Source organism: Pelmatolapia mariae, linkage group LG18 (genome assembly GCF_036321145.2).
Source record: "Pelmatolapia mariae isolate MD_Pm_ZW linkage group LG18, Pm_UMD_F_2, whole genome shotgun sequence".
Taxonomy (NCBI): domain Eukaryota; kingdom Metazoa; phylum Chordata; class Actinopteri; order Cichliformes; family Cichlidae; genus Pelmatolapia; species Pelmatolapia mariae.
In genome coordinates, this window is record NC_086243.1 from 5913319 (window position 1) to 5935000 (window position 21682).

Below are 21682 nucleotides of genomic sequence, written 5' to 3' on the forward strand. Positions count from 1 at the left end.
GCCAGCTGACCCACTTGTCAAACCACCTCAACACCAACGCACTGCGTGTGTCACCCACTTCCATGTCAAGCACAGAGAGGACGTAGCTGAGGAGTGAAACGGTTCTACATTTTGGATTAACCGTTTTCTTAACCAAGGATACAGACTGAGACAGGTAAGCTGTAATGTCCAATTGACATCAGGCAGACGCATGCTTGGTTTACACAGATTAGGAGAGGTAAAAGTGTATGTAACTTTTTTTATTAGTAGGAAAAGGGTAAACGTAAGAAGTTTTATTAAATTTAAAAAATTTTTTGTTTGTTCTGTGTTTTTGTGGACGCTTTATTCATTAAGCACAGTCATAACTCACATTAAGTATAATTAGTTTAAGGAAAGTTCTCTACAGTGCAACATGTTTAAAATCAGTGCTTTATTTTCTATTATAAAAGTTTTATTCCTATGGTTTCATGTATGGTATAGCGACGGATTAAACATTAAAATTCACTGCATTTATTGACGTATCCAGACTTTTCCTCAGTCTATTGCAAAAGGAGGAAGTGTGTGTGTGTCATAGTCCAATATATCATGCGTGTGTGCCCCTAAGCCGTTCAGACCCCTAGTTTCCGGCTGTTTGCTGACAAGTTAAAAATATAACAGAGGCACTGAACCAACAAAGTGCAAAACAAGCCTGTGCAAACCTGCCAAACCGCTGGCTAATGCATTCACTGACCTTTTTCTACCAAGAAAAATATGGTTTCGCCTTTTTCTTTACATTTACTCCCTGCCATCTCAGTTCACAAATGTGTTGTAGGCTGGTTTTCAGGTGTGCTTGTTTTCTATTTGCATTAGGTTAATGGTGTGTTTCCCCCCTACTCAAACAACTCAATTCAGGCCAGCTAGGTCCAGCAACTTTATTCAGCACTCAGTCCTTCCACATGAATATAAGATATTAACCATTTTTAATGTTATATGGTAGGATAGCTGTGTTATGCTATCACCGGCAGCCTAGAAGCAACACAAGTAAATGCTTTTAGCATGCATAAAGCTAGGTTTTGGTGTTGCTAAAGAAAAACTTTGGTATCAGATCAAATATTTCAACAGTTGTTCATGTTCCCCTCCAGATGAACCCTGTTGCTGGGATTTGTCATATTTTTTCCCTAACATGTACTAATTTACTATTACTGATAGTAATGTTATCAAGTCAAAATTTCCTTTAAGCTCTTTGGCTTGGTCGAAAACCTAATATGCCTCAATATAATAACCTAATAATATTTCTGCCAGCCTAAGCAGTGCTTTCTCCAATTAGCATACGTACATTAGCATGCTACCATATGCTAAAGGTGACTAAAAATCAACATGTTAGTGCCAGCATGATAGAGCATGTTAGCTAGCACTAAAAAAACAACCCACGCTAATTCATTTTTTGTGGGGGTTTTCTTTCTTGTTTCGTCCTGTTTTATTTTCTGATTGTCCTGACACAATTCACCAAAGAATATCGCATCTCCTTAGAACTTCTGTTCTAGCTTTTGGAAAATTTTAAAAGGCTATTTGCTGACCTACAGGACTAGTTGAACATGTTCCCTTTTTCTCTGCGGTTCAGCTGTGCACTAATTTCCTGGAGAAGGACAGAAGCTTTTTATTTATTTATTTTTCCGTTATACTTTGAATAACAGGTGTTAAAAACCAACGTCCACTTCTGCTCTACAGCAACATGCTTTGTTCTTTTTTCCCCCTTTTTTTCCCTGTAGGGAAGCACTCAAAGTTTATTTGACCTGGTTTAATTTTAGTGCTTTATGTTTTTGTGCTTTTAAGCCACATTGCTTGACAATCTAAGTGTAAAAGGTTTTAAAGGTGGTGTTTCTCACGCTCATAGGATGTTTAGTTTTAATTGTCCTCACTGTTGAGAGCATCTTGTCCTCATAGACTCTTATATAAAAATCCTTTTTATGTTCACACATTACCTTTGTAAAATATTTTCATTGTTAAAATCAAGGTACAAATGTCACTTTGTTTGTCCTTAAAACTATAATATAGGAGATACATATTTTTTAATGTTTTTGACTTTTATACATTTTGAAACTTATAACACCTCTCTCTTATAAATACCAACATCACCAGTTAAAAAGTTGTTGGGTTTTTTTCTTTGCGACTTTGTCATCTTTGTGGGCATGTGGTCAGTATGTGTGCATGTAGAAAGCAAGTGCACATTGGTGGCGGTGGGCTTCATGCTGGTTAGCAGACAGCCACCCACACAAAAGTCAAAATAAGAAAAAACAATGCAGCAAACACGTACGTGTTTGATTTCCCTGAACAGAAACCAGCATTGGATAAATTGCAGCCATGTCAGAATACAGGGAAGTAGCAGTGACATTGCGACATATTTTTTTCTAAAGAACTACTTTGAGACATTCCCATTTTTATTGAATCTTTGTTGAGTTACAGCAGTAACACCCAGATCTGGTGCAAAACGTAAAATTTTTCACCTGAAATATTAGAGTTTTTGTGAGAAGTGCCATGGCTAATGACATTTAGACTACCAGAAACATTGGTTACCATGGTGTTGCTGAAAGTTAGATTAAAAGACTGTTACTAGTTGTAATCTTGTTAAATATAAAGCTGAATCCAGCAAGTCATTAGTCTAGCTTAGCATAAGCTTTAATGGTGAAAGAGCTAGCTTGGCTCTGCCAGAAGCTTGAAGCTTGCATTCAAAGCTCACAAATGAAGATATGCATTTTGGACTTATATGTATTTTAAACCCACTCAGGTCTGATATAAATGATACAAAGCGGTGTGTGCTTAGTCCAGAACCTGTGCATGTAAAACCTCATCAGGTCTTGTAAGACGCTAATGCTATGGATATAGAGGCAGAAGTAGCAGAATGTCTCATTCAAGTCTATTTTGGCTACACTGCATCATCAGATCCTCCCTGCTGCTTCTCGTTTTTACTGAAAGCTCTTTTCCTGAAAGTTGCAAAGACAGCAGCAGCTCACTTGGTCACTGAAACATCCCTAAAAACAGAGCAAGAAATTAAAACGCATTGTAGACAGAACAATCTGTGTTTTGAGCAAAATGGTGAAAAAAACACCCATTGTACTGGAAATACTTCCCCATATAAATATGATAAAAGTTTTTTTTTGTTTACACCTTTTGATGTATGATAGAAAGAGTATTACTCTGCAATGCATACCTTTGCACCCCTATTATGTTAACAATCCAGTTAGAGGTCGCCATCTTTATTATTATATCTGGTAAAGTGGTGCTGCACCTTTCCTGTGACATTCCCATAAGATGTAAATCAGAGTGCCAGTATAAAAGTCAGTACAGTCAGTGGTATGGTGCAGCTGCGAGGGAGGCGGACGCAGCTGGACAGCATGAGCAATCACGCCACATTCACTTATAGGTCCTGATGTGGTTGTTGTTAGTGTGTGTGACTGCGAGCTGCAAAGCTGCAGCCGCGTGCAAGGACAGCAACGGTGATAATAAAGATGCTGAAAAGCATGAAACCGAGGTTCGGGTCTGCCGTGGAGTTATTACAGTTACATTTGCACATGTGCAGCAGTTTGTTTTTGTGAAACAACTTCTTATTATCGCTTCTTGTTATCTTCCCCTTTATGTTGAACTTATAAATAACACTGGAAACATGACACCAGTTTGGATCTTTATTTTCACATGTAAGAACTGAAAAGTCACAGGTGTCTGCTGCCACACTTTTTATACACATTATGTTTTTTCAGCAGGTGTAAATGGTATATTTGTAACAGCTCTCTTCTTTCTTCCTTTTTCTCACTTCCTCGTGCAGACAGAATGGGCTGCATGAAATCCACGCTAAATCAAGGTCTGAGCGGAGGTGTGGACCAAAAAATGGGCCAACACGCTGTGCATTCTGAACAGTCACGCTATGTTAGAGACCCCACCTTTAATCCAAAAGTCAACACGGCAAGTAGTAAGACTGGGGTGGACCTTACACTCAATCTCAAGTGTGGTTGAGTGTTAACAGCACCAAAATCGTTAGATAACAAAAACTCAAATCATAAATGGAAAGCATGCTGTTGTTTTCATTCAATCAAAAATTGACTTATAATCGTCATTTGGTTTGTTCTTCATTATTGTAAATGAAGAACAGACGGATTCAGTTTTCTTTACATATTGCATCAAAGATATGACCTTTCTTTTTGTTTTTGAAAAAAGTTGCTCAATGTTTCCTGCCTAATAGAATTTCTCATTTGCTAATGATGACATCTATTACAAGGAAATGACAAAAGTCTGTGCAAAAATCTGTATGTAAATGATGTCTGCCTTAAAATAATGGAAGTAATGACGATAGAAAGACACTGTGTAACTTTAATATTGTTTCCTTTTGCAGAATAACTCCCTGTTACCGGGTCAGGTGTTCCAAAAAATGGAGGGTACAACCCTTTCTTCCTTGCTTTCTGTTTATTTATCTGCTGTCTGTTCATTGTTTCGTACTACTATACCGTACGTAGTAATATGGAATTCACTCACCTCAAAGTATGTATACTGAAACAGTTAGGCCCCAGAAATCCTCATAGTCATGAAGACAAAATCCTCATCTTCTTTTGTTAGTTTTTTAACTTCGATCCATTTTGAGATTTCACCACTTTACCAGCAAATTTTGACTGATTCAAGGTTTATTTACCAATTTAGCAAATTTACTAAGAAAATTAGCTTTCAAAGCTAAACTTTAGAATAAATAAACCAGTCAAATATATGAGTATAGGTTAAAATAGAAAGTAATCTTAGTTATGATAGTTTTTATTTAGAAAAGAGATCCTTATAGGAAGGCTAGTCACTACATTTGACGTGTAAACCATGTAATTTTCCGCATTATATTGAAACTCTTTTAACTTAGCAATGTACACAAAGGTGTTTGAGTACATCCAACTAAGTTGCAATTTAAACATAAAGTTATCATTAGTCATTACTGATTGAGACTACAGCTACTTATAAGTAGGTTGAGTAAACTGATAAGCTAGGTGCATGCCCTATAATTGCTTCTGTCTGACATTTCTGTATATGTTGTCCCCGTGTCTTTACATAGTTTAAAAATAGCACAACCTTTGTATTGATCTATGAGCCTATTTGCATGTGTTAAATGATGACAATTTTCTCTTTCCTATTTCAGAACAAAAGGGGGTGGGTAAAATAGTGATTGCCCTTTTCCCATATGAAGCTGCACATCCCGATGACTTAGGATTCAAGAAGGGAGAAAAGATGAAAATTCTAGAAGAGTGAGTGTCTGGTATTTATGGTACACTGATTCATTCTCAGAAAATGCATCATCATTTCTACAAATGGCAAGAATCACGTCCACTTTTATATATAGCCCCCCAGTTTTAGATAGACAAACTGACATCATTTTATATATAAAGATTTTTTTTACTATTTGAATAAAAATCCTTTGTAGTCTGGATTTTTAATCAGGGGCTAGAAAGCGAGAGCGTATTTCTCCCGTATTGGCTTCTCTTCATTGGCTCTGTGTTTAATTCAGAATCCGATCTAAAATTCTTCTCCTCACATAGAAAGTGCTGGACGATCAGGTCCTGTCTTATGTTAAAGACCTCATTGTACCACATCATCCCAGTACAGCACTTTATTGTGGTTCTTAGAATATTTAAAAGTAGAATGGGAGGCAAAGCCTTCAGCTTTCAGGCCCCCTGTCTCCCTCTCCTCTCCCCCAGTCAGTCAGATGGCTTCTCTCTTCACTAACTCAAAAAATTCAAAGCAAAAAATCCTACAATTTCTTTTTATTCTTTTTAATCATGGCCTGGTTCCTTCCTTCTCCATATTTGGTTTCATCTGTCCAAATTTTGTTTAGCTTTTGTGGCAAGCCTAATCTAGCCCACCGGTGACACTCCCTGAGTGTTCTGAACCCTCTATATTTTCATTTAGAAAGCCATTTCTCAGTTGCAGGCTATGACAGTAATACAAATATCCTCACCGCGTGTTCTTCTTGACTTGGTTGTCAGGTTGAAGTTATTTTTCTTAACCATGGGAACAATCTTTTCAGCATGCACTGTAATTTGGGATTTAGCCATTGCTAAAGTTTTGTGCCATCTCTCGGATAGGCTTATTATGTTTTTTCAGACTAATGATGGTCTCCCTCACTTGCAAAGACATCTCTTTTGGCCTCATAGTTGAAATTACAGCAACAAAATATAAAAGTTTAACTTGGTGAATCAATTTCAGGTATTATGTCTACTTCCTCTGTGATGTCCAGTAACTTTTGAGCCTGTGAAAATGAGGCTGAGGCTGAGGATGTATGAAAATGACTGTAAACTAAACAGTTAATGCAAAACTTTTGTTATAAAAAATGTCATATAGGTTTTATAAAAGGTTTCTGCATTGTGTGAATGTATTTCAGGCTAAATTACTTGCCCATGAGACAAAATAACATTTCAGTTCAGAAATAATATTTCTCTGAATATAGGAATTACACAAAGTTAAATTATGGAATTTAATTTTAAAAAATCATCTTTCAAGACCTTTTCAGAACATCTCTGTCAATGCAAATGATTGTTCTAAAATGTATATGTATATTTATGAACTGACAGACATGGTGAGTGGTGGAAAGCGAAGTCTCTGGTAAACAACAAAGAGGGATTCATCCCGTCCAACTATGTGGCCCAAGCTGACACCATGGAGACAGAGGAGTATGTACTTGTTTCCTAATATTACTTCATGTTATTCAGATTACATTATTCATTTTTGCAGTCAGCATCAACGTTATGTGTGTTACCAAATATTTATTATGTTTTTTGTTCCCTGCAGTTGGTTTTTCAAGGACATCACAAGGAAGGATGCAGAGAGGCAGCTGCTGGCACCAGCGAACAAACCAGGCGCTTATCTAATCAGAGAAAGTGAAACATCAAAAGGTACAGCTACCATGGTAGCTCTGAGATACCGACATACATTCAGCAGCGTGGAGTTGTGACATTGTGTGTGCTCGATTTGAATGATCATGAATCACCAGTCACTCTTTTTTTTTTTTCTTCATGATTTTTCCACAGGGAGTTACTCGTTGTCCATCAGAGATGTGGACGCCCAGGGAACAGACTCGGTGAAACATTACAAGATCAGGATGCTGGATAATGGCGGCTGCTACATCTCTCCTAAAATCTCCTTTCAGGATATTAGCAGCATGATTAAACACTATCACAGTGAGTACAGTGCAGCCAAAAGTCTGTTTTCACACTAAAATGTTGTATCTGTGAAATATTATTTTATATGGGAAAATAAAAGATGAATTTCTACTGCAATGCCATTTACAGTACTCACTATTTATTACTGCAAATAAAAATAAAGTAATAATAATGTAAATTAAGCAACCTAATAATGCTATAAATGTAAAAAAAACTGTAAATAAAAAATAATCTATTATTAAAAGTAATACTGAATACTGCAGATGAAAAACAGCAAACTGTAGCCACTTTTACAGTAACTTCCTTAACAACCTTTTCACACAGTAGCGTGCTCATACCTCTTCTAATAAACCTCATATATCCTGTTTGTTTAGTCCACATAAACAGGTTTTAGAAACATACAAGCTGTGGCCTTATGTAGAATTATGCTTTGTATGTAAATGTCTGTATGATTTCTTTGGGTGCTTCCTTGTTGCCTAATAATGTGAAACAAGTGACAAAAAGAGCCAGCTTTGCTCCCTCCACCTGCTTCCTATGTTTGTGCAAAGCAAAGCTAATTGGTTTCCAGCTTTTGCTCCACACTTGCTGATCAGAGAACAATGTTGATCTTCTCATTACAAAAAGATAACACATGCTATGTTATTGATTAGGAAGACTGAGCACTGTTTGTGTGTGTGCCTTCCAGACAAACCGGATGGCCTGTGCCGTAAACTTGAGCGTCCTTGTGCAAAACCCAAAGCTCAGAAACCTTGGGATAAGGATGCCTGGGAGATATCCAAAGACTCTATTAAGATGGTGAAGAAACTTGGAGCAGGCCAGTTTGGAGAAGTCTGGATGGGTGAGTAGAAATGACTTTTATGTCCAAGAGTTGACAAGGGAAGTAATTGCCAAAGAAAGGGAACGCACAATGATTTTTACCACTCTAGCCCTTCAAATAAAGACCACAACGAGGTCCCTTTAAGATACACGAGAGTATTGTTTCACAAAGAGCACAAGAGGTAGGGCATGTGGCCTTTTATCACTGGTAAATTATTACCTCATGAATTCTATGACATTCCCAGCGTTATTTCCGAGAAGGCGGCCGGCCTGTAAGTGGCAGCTAACACGGATTTGGCACTTGACAAGAGAAAATCAAAGACTGGGAGACAGCAGATAAGTAACAAGGGAGCATATCTTTTTATGAGCTCCTTTATGAAGGAACAAGATTTCTAATTCCCTTCTATCATTTACAGTAAACACAGACGCAGGGAAGTGAGCGGTACAAGGAAGTTCCATTTCCCTCTAATTAAAACAAAAATGACTTCCTACTTTTGTTGTCCATGAGGTACAGGACCGCGCTCTGTTACAAAAAACCCCCAAAACCTCGACCGCCTGCATGTCTGCCTCTGGGCTCAGACCATCCCATTCATGTGTCGATGAGTGTTGTCGTCTGTGGAGGAAATGTTTGAGTCCGCGGGGTGATTTGAGTCTGAGGTTTCAGAGGAATGATCACAAACAAATATATGCATATGATTTGTAAAAAGCTCTACCGCAGAGAAGCTTTTATTGCACAGTTTTATGAACAAACCTAAATATAACCCGCCGCTGACTTTGTTTTACGGCTTTTAAGCGCTTTTTTCAAAGATTTTTTGTTTTTTGTGGCTTCTGACTTACCCAACTGCTTTTTCACTTCGTTAAATGTAAGGAGAAGTATGTGAGAACAAGTCTGTTGCCATTTGTGCCGTCTCTGTTAGTGGGAAATGATGTGATAGTTACGTCAATACTTCGAGGTATAATTTTCACTTCAACGACGACAACTGTGTCTGACATCACTAACAGCATCTTTACAATTAGATTCAAAAAGCTACACGTGATGAATTTATAGAGGTGTATTCACTGTGGTTTGGACTGAGGTCTGGGATAATAGAATAGGATAGAATAGAATAGAATAGAATAGAATAGAATAGCACTTTATTGTCATTGTACATGTACAACAAAATTGTGTAAAAAAAAACCCAAAAAAACAAAAAACAAGCAAGTGCTACCATTACAGAAACTCCCCTGACTAAATTTACCAGTTGGCAGTACATCCATAACTGACTCTGAAACAATAAAACTGTGAATTATACACAGAGGGAGTTATAATAAGAGTTCAAACAAGCCACAACTCACCTTACATCTTTGCATTCAAACTGACGTACTGTATGCAGTTTCCACGCTACAATGTGACATTCAATCAACTCATAAATCATATTATTATTATCATTATGTAAGGCAACAACTTTTCCTTTGTTCTTGAACCAAAGTCACAAAAATGAGGTTTTTGTCAGGATTTTATAACTCGAAGGGAACAAAGCTAACACAACCTGACCCAAGGATGGCCCAAAGGATCTTTAGAATAGCTCTGCCAACAAGTCATGAATAAATAATGAATGCAATGGAATTTGCACAGCAGTTGCATTATCTAATGCAGATATGTTACTGCACCTGCCAGGATCTGAATAAAAGTTATGCAACTTTCAATCTGGGTGACAGATAATATATACTTCCAATGTAAAAATAATTAGTACAACAATTTCCCTTCCTCATGTGCGACATTTAACCTATTTTCCACCCTGCAGCTGTGCTGATGATTTTGAAACTTCAGAGGTTTTGTATGATGAGTGTGTGTGTGTATGTGTGTGTGTGCGCGCGCTCATGATTGAAATCTACTGTCCACGGCAAAAAAAACAAATTTGATAAAAAGACTAAAATTGGCTGTAGTGTGGGTGTCTGTCTCTCTGTGTTAGCCCGGTGGCAGACTGACAACCCGTCCAGGGGGGAACCACGTTTCTCACCCAAACTGGGCCCAAACTGGACAAATGAAAGAAAATAGATGGATACCATAAATTAGCAGGGTCTTTACCTTACAATATTAAGCACCTTGAAGCAACTGTTGTTGTGATTTGATGCTATTTAGATAAAACTGAGTCGAATTGAATTGAACTGAACTGAATTGAATTTAAATGAATTGAGTTTAACCACCCTAGTATGTTTGGACTTAATATGAAGGGCTTAAACCAGGGGTCTCAAACTCCAGTCCTCGAGGGCCGGTGTCCTGCAACTTTTCCATGTGTCCCTGTTGCAACACACCTGAATAAAATTAGAATCAGAATCAGAATCAGAATACTTTATTGATCCCTGGGGGAAATTATTATTATCAAGAGTATAGAACTTGACTGCATGCTGAAGTGGCAACCCCTAACTCTACTAATGTAAATTTAAGTAAGTGTGAGTTTTTGGAAAAATGTACTTCTAAAAGTACTTTTATTGCACTATGTTCATTCACTCATGAGCTGCTGTAACATGAATCAAATGGCTGAGTTGCCACCTCAGCATGCAGTCAAGTTCTATAGAGTCTTGCTAATGACCTACTAATTGTATTCAGGTGTGTTGCAGCAGGTACACATGGAAAAGTTGCAGGACACAGGCCCCCAAGGACTGGAGTTTGAGGCCCCTGCTTTAAACACTTTGCTCCTGAATCCGAGGTACAGCTAACAGACGGACTCCAGATCTGCCGTGTCCTGTGTGACAGAATTTATCAGTCAGACAGGCTTCAGTAGACGTGAAGGGGAAACAACAGTTGTTTTTTTTGTTGTGGCCCAGAAGTATCGCTGTAAAGGGTGTGCATTTCTTCTTTTTGGTCCCACTTTTAGCTGTTGAGAGTTCACACTTTAGTGGAACTTCAACACATACAACTATTTATGTTACATGTGTTGCCCCCCAAATAAAACACAAAAAAAGTGACGATAACGTCACCGTGCTGAGGTTATGTGGTGTATTCAGGTCACACCTACCTGAATTACCACCAGGGTGTTTAACGGATGGAAAGGGTATCATGCCTGACTTCATAATGACACTGAGTGGCTATATAAGGAAATGCAGTTTTATGAGTAGCAGCAGATCCCAACATTTGTTCCGAGGATTCTTGTTTCCTTTATGCAGTTTTGTGGAATATTCATTTACAGATGTGCTGGATTACATCATAACTGAAACCAGCTTAAAATGGAAACAAAAATCCACCTTTACAAACATTGTAACATGCAAACAAATGTGTCCAGTCATGCATCGGTGGTCAGCTTTTGACAACATGGCATATTTTTCTCACCTGTCACTGAACTTTAAACAGTAAACACAGTGTTTTCCTTCCCGTTCTTTCCTTTAATTTGCATTTGTTTGGTGTAGTTGTTTCAGTTTCCTCAAAACTGTTTGTGGAAACGTATTTGTTTCCACAGGGAAACATTGAAAACAGTCCAAACCCACGTAGCAGAGCATGTCATGCTTTAAAGTTCTTCTTTCCCCGTGCTTACTCTTCACGTTCTCCACTCAGCATACTACAGCAACACAACCAAAGTGGCAGTGAAGACGCTGAAGCCGGGAACCATGACGGTTGAAGCTTTTTTGGACGAAGCCAACGTGATGAAGACTCTGCAGCACGACAGGCTGGTGCGGCTCTACGCTGTTGTCACCAAGACAGAACCCATCTACATCATCACTGAATTCATGGCAAACGGTGAATGTCAAAAGTCTTTAGAAAAAACTGAACTGGTTATTATGAAATTTTGTGGCCTATAATCACAGAGTCAACACTCCAGTGTAGGCATAGATGCAGACATGCAAAGCACTGACGCTGTTTTCTGTTCTGTCTCGTCTTTAGGGAGCCTGCTAGACTTTTTAAAGAGCGACACAGGATGCAGACTGCAGCTGCCCAAGCTCATTGATTTCTCTGCACAGGTGATTACACCAATACGCTTCTTTGTGACATCACTGCTCACTACTGTGAATCCTTCATATTTTCACTTCTCCAAGAAACTTTCTTATTTCAAACATGAGGTTGTTCTGTCCCACCATCACACTGGCAGTGTCCATCCATCCATCCATCCATCCATCCATCCATCCATCCACATAATCTAATAACAGATTGTTATTATTTGCTTGTAATTGCTTGTAACAGGGGTGATTATTTTTCTTTCACATTTCTTCTGTTTTATGTAGGTTTTGATTTTTTTCCCTTTCACTCTTATGCTTAAGACTACACACCTTCTGTTGCAGATAGCAGAGGGCATGGCGTACATTGAGAAGAAGAATTATATTCACAGAGACCTCAGGGCGGCTAATGTCCTGGTGTCTGAGAGCCTGCTCTGTAAAATAGCAGATTTTGGCTTGGCGAGAATCATTGAGGATAACGAGTACTCCGCCAGAGAGGGTAAGTGTGTATGTGTGTATGTATGGGTATGTGTGATTGCGCATATATGTGAATGTGCGTGTATGTTTGTGTCTATGTGTATGTGTGTGCGTGTATGAGAATTTGAACACGTCTCCACTTTTTCTGTGGAAGGGGGCTTTCCCAGCACAAACGAGACACTACCCTGGCTTGATGCTTGTGACATAGTGAAACAAAAAGCCCCTTTTGAGAAGTGGAAGCACCCGCAAAGATTTATGTCGAATCAGACACTTTTGGTTTCATGTACCAGTCGCTCCATTTTTGTCTCACTGAAATCACACCACAGTGACCAATACCTCTGATGCCCCCAAACTACACTACCTCCTTTCACACTCCCACAAGGTTAAAATGAAGCAGGGAGTCCTTTTGGTACAGCCAACATTTCCCCGTCATTCGATTAGAAAAAATAAATAAATAAAATGTCAAAAATTAAACATAGATTTAGAGCTATTTTCAGTCAAATTTTGGAAAACTGAATTGTCTCCTCATTAAGTTTATACCTACGCAGTATGGTTTTGATTTCACACCTGTAACATGCCACGAACTGGAGGACAGTGGAGGACAGGAACCAAACTAGGAGACTGATGTGTGGGGTAAACCACCATTTCCAAAACACTGACCATTTAGTGATTGTGACATTTCAAACATTTGGAATGAACAGGGTTATTCTGAGAGTGCTCAAATTGTGTACTTCAGCAATAAAGTGTCAGTCTTAGGCGTGGTCAGGGAGGTGACCGAGAACTGGGCTGCTTCTGCAGCTGAGCTTTAGAAATCTTTTTCATAGATAAGGGAACCGTATGGCAGAGCAGCTAGACAGAAGCCAGAGTGAGTTAAAGACAGCCCACACCCTGCCTTTTTTCCTACAGTGCATTTCAAGAATTACAAAAGGATGAGATAAAGATTCTGTCGTCAGCTGAAACAGAGTGAAGTGTTTAGGCAGCAAAAACACAAAGTGTGGTAAACAGCAGACATTCTGAAGAAACATCCTGCAGAGTTCAGAAACCTGAGACTTGGATGTCAGTTTGCCATTTAGCATGGTGATGACCATTTCACTATAGCCAAGGCAAGAGTGAAATGCAGTAGAATTTTTGTGGAAAGATGGCAGATGCTTGTCGTGTGCATTGTATTGAGTGAATCCCTTCTAATATAATGAAGAAAGGATTTACCAAAAGAGTCTGTGCAATGTAATCAATGAAACACTGAGGACGTGGAGTTCTTCGTTTATGAAAGGAGAATCAGGCAACAATGCTAACCACTCTACCACCATGTCATCGATGACTTTACTTAACTTTTAACATATATGGTGGGAATTTTTCAAAAACTTGTTTTGGCCTTTTTAATTGTGGGGAAACAATTCATTCATAGTTCATCTTTTTCAAATTAAAACAACTGTGCAGTACAGTGCGCGAGGAAGTGTCTGAATGCTATTTCTCAAGTGACCTATGAAACCTTATGAAACCCGTGTGATCACTGATCTGGACCCAGGATGCTGAAACTATTTGCAATAGACGTTTTGAAATAAATCCAGCTACACAGATAGAATCTAAACCCTCATTTACAAAAACAGAACAGGTGATCTTTGGGATTGTGTGAGGGAATAATAGAATTATAATTTCACAATTTCACAATGACTGTTTGTGTGTGCATTCCACAGGAGCCAAATTCCCCATCAAGTGGACTGCTCCAGAGGCTATTAACTATGGCACCTTCACCATCAAATCTGACATGTGGTCATTCGGAGTCCTGCTCTATGAGATTATCACCTACGGGAAAATCCCTTACCCAGGTAAATATTAACCGCAGCGCTGTTGATAACTGCTTGTGCATTTTAGTTTTTGGTAAATAAATAATGACATGGTGTCATGCTTTGCTCTTCTTCCGCACTTGAGTTTACCTAACTTTAAGACCTGCTGATAACCAGGTTAGTTTTTATTATGTCCTGGTATGTAAAACCTTAGTCTTTTTATCATGACTATATAAAATGTAATGCATTGTCATGGATTAAAGGGCCTTGACCTATTAAATTAAAATATTGGGTTCAATAATATGATGGAAATTCTAACAATACAGAGTTCAGATGGAGAACCGTTTGTATTAGGTATGTTTTACAAGTAATATTTATTCATTTATGGTTATTACAGATGAATGAAGCGAAACTAAAAGCTGATACTACTTGTAAAAAAGGACTTGAAATAACTAAAAATAATGCAAACTAGTACTCAGAAAAAAAGAAAGCTAATTTAAATCATTGTGCACTTATAAAATGTATTCAGGAAATCATTTAAATTTAGTCCCTTTGTTGGACCCTGTAAACACATAGGCATCACAAGCCAATGTTTATTGAGACTCTGGTATATGTTTGTCGAGACTCAGGTCTCTACATGACTGAGTGAAGTGTTTCTGTTGATGTATTTATTGTATTATACTGTTCTGAACTTCATAAACCTCTCCCCTGACACAGCTAACTGTAACCATAACTTTTATGACCCAGCCTCACTAAGCAGTAAGGCGTTATGCTGAGAAAGACTGCCCTCTGCTGGTGACTTTTGTGTTCTACTTCAGGTTGAGAATGTGACTGCCAGTACAAAAAGGTTCTCATTGGAAGCCTTTCCAGCAGTATTTACACTAATTTGGTGTCTGCAGGCATGACTAAAGGAGAGGTGATGTCCTCGATACAGCGCGGCTACAGGATGCCTCGGCCCGACAACTGTCCCACTGAGCTGTACGATATCATGATGTCCTGTTGGAAGAACAGACCTGAAGACAGGCCCACATTTGACTACCTACAGAGTGTCCTGGATGACTTCTACACCGCCACAGAGGGACAGTACCAGCAACAGCTGTAGATGGAGACAAAACTGGAGAGACTTTTGGCACATAATGCAAACAGCTTGTAAATAGCTTTATGTTTGGACCTACTGTAGATATGTGATTGTATTTTCTATGTTTATATTCATGCGTATATGATACATTCTGCAGTAAGCTGTGTGATATATTCACAGTGGACAAAATATAGTTTGCATGTTCCAGAATATAGTTTACTGCAGATTTTTAGGGTGTGTAAATATGAGGTTTTGTGCAGTTAAGCCTCGGTGATCTGGAGGAATTTTACAAAAACATGAACACAGGAATAGAAATAGAAGTAAAATTGTATCATATTATTTTTACTTTTGACACTGGAGTCTTGTTAATAAGTGTTTAAATGATTAGGGTGTTTGTGAGAGTGACTGAACAAACAGCAGGCGTTATACAAAGAATTTGTGAAGCAATGATATGTAGGTTAAGAACACACTTTTCACGCAGTGCAAATTTTAAGTGGTGATATTTTGGATTTACAAGCGATAGCGATGAGTTTCTAAGAGTTTTTGAGCATTGATTTTTCATAAATTTTAATTACTTTACAAGAAGAAATGGTAAATGAATATACACATTTTTACTCAGCCATACCACTCTCTTCAAAAATATTTACATGACGATTATGATTACTTTGCATTTTTATTTTAGCATGAGAACTTACTTCTTCACAAGCTGCTCTTACTAAATTAAAACACCCGTTATCTTGTTTTTGTTGCTTACTGTTTCAGAGACTTGTTGATGCCCCACTTCATATTGAAGTGCTCTAGCTCTTTCTTCTGTTTTTTTCTTCATCACATCATCATTTCAAATGGGCTTTGTTATTAAAAGGAGATTTATGTTTCTTTTTTTAATAAATAAAGTGCAGTAATTTTTATGCTGTATTGGATGCCTTTGTACAAACGTGAAAAGAGCTTTAATAAAGGCAGCAGGTAGCTTTGTTTCCTTGGTGGCAAATTTATACACTCTAATGAATTCATAAAATTAGAGAATTAATATATTCAATTATAATTCAGTTAATTAATTCTATATGTGCTTGTCAAACGTAAGTACTGTACCTCGATAAGTTTTTTTTCTTTCCTGAAGTAACACAAAGGTGAAAAGAAGGAGAATTACTACTACTACTACTACTGATGATAATAATGATGGTGATGATACAAACTGTACTGACGTTTAAGGGAACAAAATGTAGATAACGACTAAATATAGAAAACGACTATTATTTTGAAGCGTCATCTCGTTTCCTGCTATGGTCACGTGGTTTTTCAAGATGGCCGCGCCCACAGCGCTGTAGCAGCTGATAGAAGATTGTGTCCATGCGAGCGGGGTTTAAATGACAGTTGAGGAGCAGCAGGTTACAACTGACATCCCCGCAGAGAGACAGAGGAGTTTCTGAAAGGTTGTCCCATCCTCAGCACCGCCAACATGAGCAAGAACGATTTAATCCTGTGAGTACTTCCTTCTTTGTTTCTCGAAACAAACTGCCGCTTGTTACATTGTTACATTTAAGGTTAGCATTTTGGCTGTTTAGCCCCCGTTTGATGGTTGAAATCCCCCGTTGTCATTGTTATGAAACATTTCTTCCTATTATGGGTCAGTTATAGAAACACAGGCCTCATTCCTTAAAGCTACGTAATCCAATGCCAGAGCGAAGTCGCTTCCTCTTACAAAAAAACAAACAAAAAAAAAACTCATTCAGAAATCCAGCAGTCTAATAATCTCTTGTTCATATTTAGAGATGAACTTATTTTGCAACATGAATTAGTGCTTTAAGCAAATTCTGTGGATCGTCTGATAAATTCGGCATAGCTAATAATGTAAAAGTCTTATTAATCTTTTTGGTTTGTTCTATTTAACTAGCTTCAACTCCGAGAAAGCCAGGGTTTCCTAAATTATCCCATGCAGAATCCATGACAAACTCTGATAGTGTGTTTTTATAACCCACACGTTTAATTCTTAAGAAGAGTCTAACAGCAGACTTGCACCTTTTAAAGTGAAGTGAAGCAAACTAAACATAATTGGCTATCTGTGAAATGTTTTTGTGGTCCGTCTAACAGTTTCATGTCAGAGTCTGAATTAGATTAAGGTTGTGATACATTACTGATCCATCCTAAGCGCTCCTGTATTTAACTGTCGTTTCTCCTGCTGGGAGAAGATAAGAGAGCACTCTTTTGGTGAATGCCCTTCAGCTGGATGCCCAGAGTGATTGCAGGGGAAAGGGAAGGGTGGGCCTTTATTTTTAGATAAGTTTGCGGCTGTATTGTAAAGAGGTTAGGACACTATTAGCTAAGCTCCATTCCCTCAACTATGTAATATAAATTGAAATTGCCAGTGTGCTCTGGCCATGCCGCAAATATCTTAAAATTCTGTCTAAATTTGTATTATTTGTCTACACTAAAATGTTGCATAATCAGTGTAAATAAGAAGAGTCAGCGGGTGAATGTCCCCACACATCCAGCCAAACTGGTGTGTTTCTTAACCTGGTCAGAGAAAACACCGATTCTAACATGAAGTGCTTTCTACCCAGCCCCAAAGACTTTCCTCAGCTAAAGAACGACACATTCCTGAGAGCGGCACGAGGAGAGGAAACCGAACATGTCCCAGTCTGGTGTATGAGACAGGCTGGCAGATATCTACCAGGTACAGGCTTCAGATCAGTTCTTTCGTCTCTTGTTTCTGACATGAATAATAGTACTGTACTATCAAATGTGCTCCACTGATTACCCTTAACCCTGGAGAACCCATGGGGTCAAATTTGACCCCATGGTTTCCCTAGAAAACCAATGGGGTCGGATCTGACCCCATGGATTCTCCAGGGTTAATATTCGTGATCATGTTTTCAGGTTTCATATTGTAGTATTTCACTTTCTGCATGACCATAAGCATGAGATTCACATCCCTAATGACCACTAACTCCCTGTTATTGAGTCTTAATGCTGATCTGTAGTGTTTTGTTGACTCTAATCTGCAGAGTTCCGTGAGTCCAGAGCAGGGAAGGACTTTTTTGAGACATGTCAGTCACCAGAGGCTTGCTGTGAGCTCACTCTGCAGGTACAGACCTGGATTCGCAGGGGGGAGAAAAAAAATCTAATTTCACAGTGTTAACATCAAGTCAGCAACACCATTATGTGGTGTGAGATGATGGAGTGGTTGTTACACCACCCACAGGGTACCAACAAGAAAAACAAGAATAACTTAGCCCAATTTTTTCCTTTTTCCCCCCCACTTCCAGCCTCTGAGACGTTTTCCCTTTGATGCTGCCATAATCTTCTCTGATATCCTAGTTGTCCCACAGGTAAGTCTGTTCAGACCAGGCTCCATTGCTAGCATGTATAAAATGTTTACAGCTAATCTTTTGCTATATTTTTGTCAGATGTAAAGTAAAAGAGGTTTTCTGTAATCAGAAAAATATACATTTTGTGAGTAGAAAGTGTGTTTAGGGTTTTGACGTTTATTAATATTTAAATAACCTCTGACATACAGCACAACCAGTGTCTGCTATGTCTTGAGGAATGAGAAGAATTTTCATGTGTGGTTACAAATGGCTATGTATTGATGTAATACATGTATGTGATGTCCACATGTATTAATTGTTAATTTAACAAATTACCATTAGTCAAGTATTAAGTATTAATTTTTCAGTTCGGTTCAAAACCCCCAACAACCAGATTACCCCCTATGACCAGCACTTGGCGACAGTGGGAAAGAAAAACTCCCTTTTTAACAGGACAAAACTTCCAGCAGAACCAGGCTCAGACTGGTTGGGGGTGAGGGGAGGGTGACTGTACAAAAGACATTCTGTGGAAGAAATAGAGAAACTAATAATAACTTTTTCCACATTCTTTGCTGTGTTCCTCCACAATGTCTCAAAATGTTTTTGACAAAATAACTCTTTTGATGACTTGATTAATTAATTAAATAACAAGATATCTTTTTCATCTATTCAGGTCTCCTGAATCTGTTTTCCAATCATTCTCTGTACAGCTGTGCCCCTCCCTGATCCTTCCTTTATACTCAAAGCCTTCTTCCTGTTAGCTGGGAGTTCTTCCTCCCCACGCTTGCTATTATTTTTTTCTTAGAACATCAGTTAATAGTTGGGTTACCCTCTTAAATATGTCTTACAATATAAAGAGCCTTTGGATGGCTTATGTTGTGAACACATCATAAATAAAATGAGGCCCTGTGATGGACTGGACACGTTGTACTCCACGTTTTGGCCCAGTGTTTACTTTGATAGGTTCCAGCCCACCTGCATCCTGAAGATAATAAGTAATACAGAAAGCAGATATATTAACTGGTTTGGTTTGAAATGAGTCTTTGTTTCTTCTTCCTCCCTCCAGGCCATGGGTATGGATGTCCAGATGGTTGCAGGTAAAGGTCCAACATTTCCAGAACCTCTGAAGGAGCCAGAGGACCTGCAGCGGGTGCAGGTCAAAGTGGACACTGACAAAGAGCTGGGCTATGTCTTCAGAGCCATCACACTGACCCGACACAAAATCGAGGGCAAAGTGCCACTAATAGGATTCAGCGGGGCTCCGGTTAGGCGCGCACATGTTTAAACATTTATAGAAAATAATGCTTCAATATTCTAACCGCTCTCTGTTCCTCCACAGTGGACGCTCATGTCCTACATGATAGAAGGTGGAGGCTCCAACACTCACTCTAAGGCAAAGCGCTGGCTGTATCAGCACCCCGAAGCCAGCCACATGCTGCTGAAGATGCTGACAGATGTGATCGTGGAGTATCTGCTAGGACAAGTGGCAGCTGGAGCTCAGGTCAGACTTCCTTGCTTTCTGTGTCTAAACAGACTTCCTCCATTATGATGTCACTTGATATAAATCTTTTTTTTTTCCTTTAGCTTATTTTAGTTTCCCTTGAAAAAAGAAAAGATGTAATAAATAAAAAATTTGAAAGGACAGAGTCAGTGTAAGTCATATATGTTTGAGTCAAGGACATAAATAAATGCTGACAGTAGAACACACGCCTTATGGAAGTGAACTAATCTCTATGTCAGTGCAAAATACAGCTGAGGCAGCACAAATTATTCCAGTAAGTTTACCCAATCCTGCAATTTTCAGTATTTGTACAGTACATAAACAATTGTGTGGGTGTGTGGTCCTCTCTCCCTATGCTCCCTTTTTTCCCCTTTCCCCGTCACCTAGCCAATCGATCGTGGCAGATGGCTGCCCCTCCCCGGTGCCTTCGTTCTGCAAGAGGTTTCTTCCCGTTAAAAGGGAGTTCTTCCTCCCCACTGTCAACAAGTATTGGTCATAGCAGATCATATGATGGTTAATATTGCACAATCTTCGTCTTAAAATACCTTGAGGGGATTTTTTTTCTTGAGAACTGATGCTGCATGAATAAAACTGGATTGAACTGACGTAACAGCACCATCTATATTACTCAAAGACGCCTTTCTTTTAACTGTCTCATTAATCAGTATGTGTCAGTGTAATGCAGACTTATGTGTCCAGTCTGAGACAGCGACAGAGCTCCGTGTCTGTGTGCTTGCTTGAACGAAGTGCTTTTTTTTTTTTTTTTTTTTTTTTACAAAAGAAGAAAAAGTACTGAAGAAGTATGACAAGTCTTTGAATGTAGCAACAAAGTCGGTTAACTGGCAACAGTGACGTAAATTGAAGTGTTGTCATCACTGCTGTGAGTGGGAGGGATGTCAGTCAGACACGCTGAGACAGAAAATGTTTAAAAAGAAAAGTGGCCAGCACGGTCGCCTTTCAGGTTATTTTAATGCATATATTCTACATAATACGGCAGAAAAATACTTAAGTTGAAGGGATTTGAAGTTGTAAGTGAAATGTTAAAACAAAGTGTTATATTTCCTTTTTTCTTTTATTTTTTTTTTAACCCCACTGCTGGGCGCTGCACCTGTGAAATCCCAGTGTTTATAACAGTGACGTCTTCTGTCACTCACAAATGTCACTGTCACCATTCACACAATTCTTGTGTGGTTTTTCAGGCACTGCAGGTGTTTGAGTCCCACGCCGGCATTCTGGGACCTGCAGAGTTTAAAGAGTTCTCGCTGCCTTACCTCCGAGACATCGCTCGCCGCGTCAAAGATAAACTGAAGGAGGCAGGACAGGATGTCCCCATGGTGAGAGGGACACCAAACAGATTCACACACAGACATTTGTCCCTCAGTTTATAATCAGAAACACATTTCCTCCATCCACACATGCGTAACACACGTGGACTTCTACACTTACACATCAGCATGAATGCATTGCAAAGAGAGTAACCTGACATGCACATCAGATGCTATGCTTCAAACAACTAGTAGTAAAAAAATTATGTTCATTGTTTGTTTTTTTGTTTGTTTTTTTTGTGTTGGGTCATCAGTAGCTACTATATTTGTGTCAGCACTCGGCTCTATTCTTATTAGCACTGTGTTGCCTCCCTGGAGGGATCATTAAGGATTCATGCAGTGTAAGGA

General features: G+C 38.8%; 2 protein-coding genes across 2 annotated transcripts in view; both read left to right on the forward strand.

Moving 5' to 3' along the window:
• The first annotated feature begins 2 nt into the window (after positions 1-2).
• lyn (LYN proto-oncogene, Src family tyrosine kinase) lies at positions 3-16128 on the forward strand. The gene is made up of 13 exons (XM_063461140.1): positions 3-154; positions 3779-3915; positions 4343-4385; positions 5123-5228; positions 6552-6650; positions 6769-6872; positions 7008-7157; positions 7825-7977; positions 11488-11670; positions 11815-11891; positions 12210-12363; positions 14036-14167; positions 15025-16128. Exons 2-13 carry the CDS (start codon positions 3784-3786, stop codon positions 15225-15227), a joined length of 1536 nt encoding a protein of 511 aa, XP_063317210.1. The 5' UTR covers positions 3-154; positions 3779-3783; the 3' UTR covers positions 15228-16128.
• Positions 16129-16497: 369 nt separating this feature from the next.
• Positions 16498-21682, forward strand: part of urod (uroporphyrinogen decarboxylase) — a 9639-nt gene continuing 4454 nt past the window's right edge. Inside the window, exons 1-7 of the mRNA XM_063462796.1 lie at positions 16498-16682; positions 17762-17874; positions 18206-18285; positions 18467-18529; positions 19575-19772; positions 19848-20009; positions 21209-21343. Of these exons, the coding sequence (XP_063318866.1) occupies positions 16660-16682; positions 17762-17874; positions 18206-18285; positions 18467-18529; positions 19575-19772; positions 19848-20009; positions 21209-21343 (774 nt within the window). The 5' untranslated portion in view covers positions 16498-16659. The remainder of the gene's footprint in view (positions 16683-17761; positions 17875-18205; positions 18286-18466; positions 18530-19574; positions 19773-19847; positions 20010-21208; positions 21344-21682) is intronic.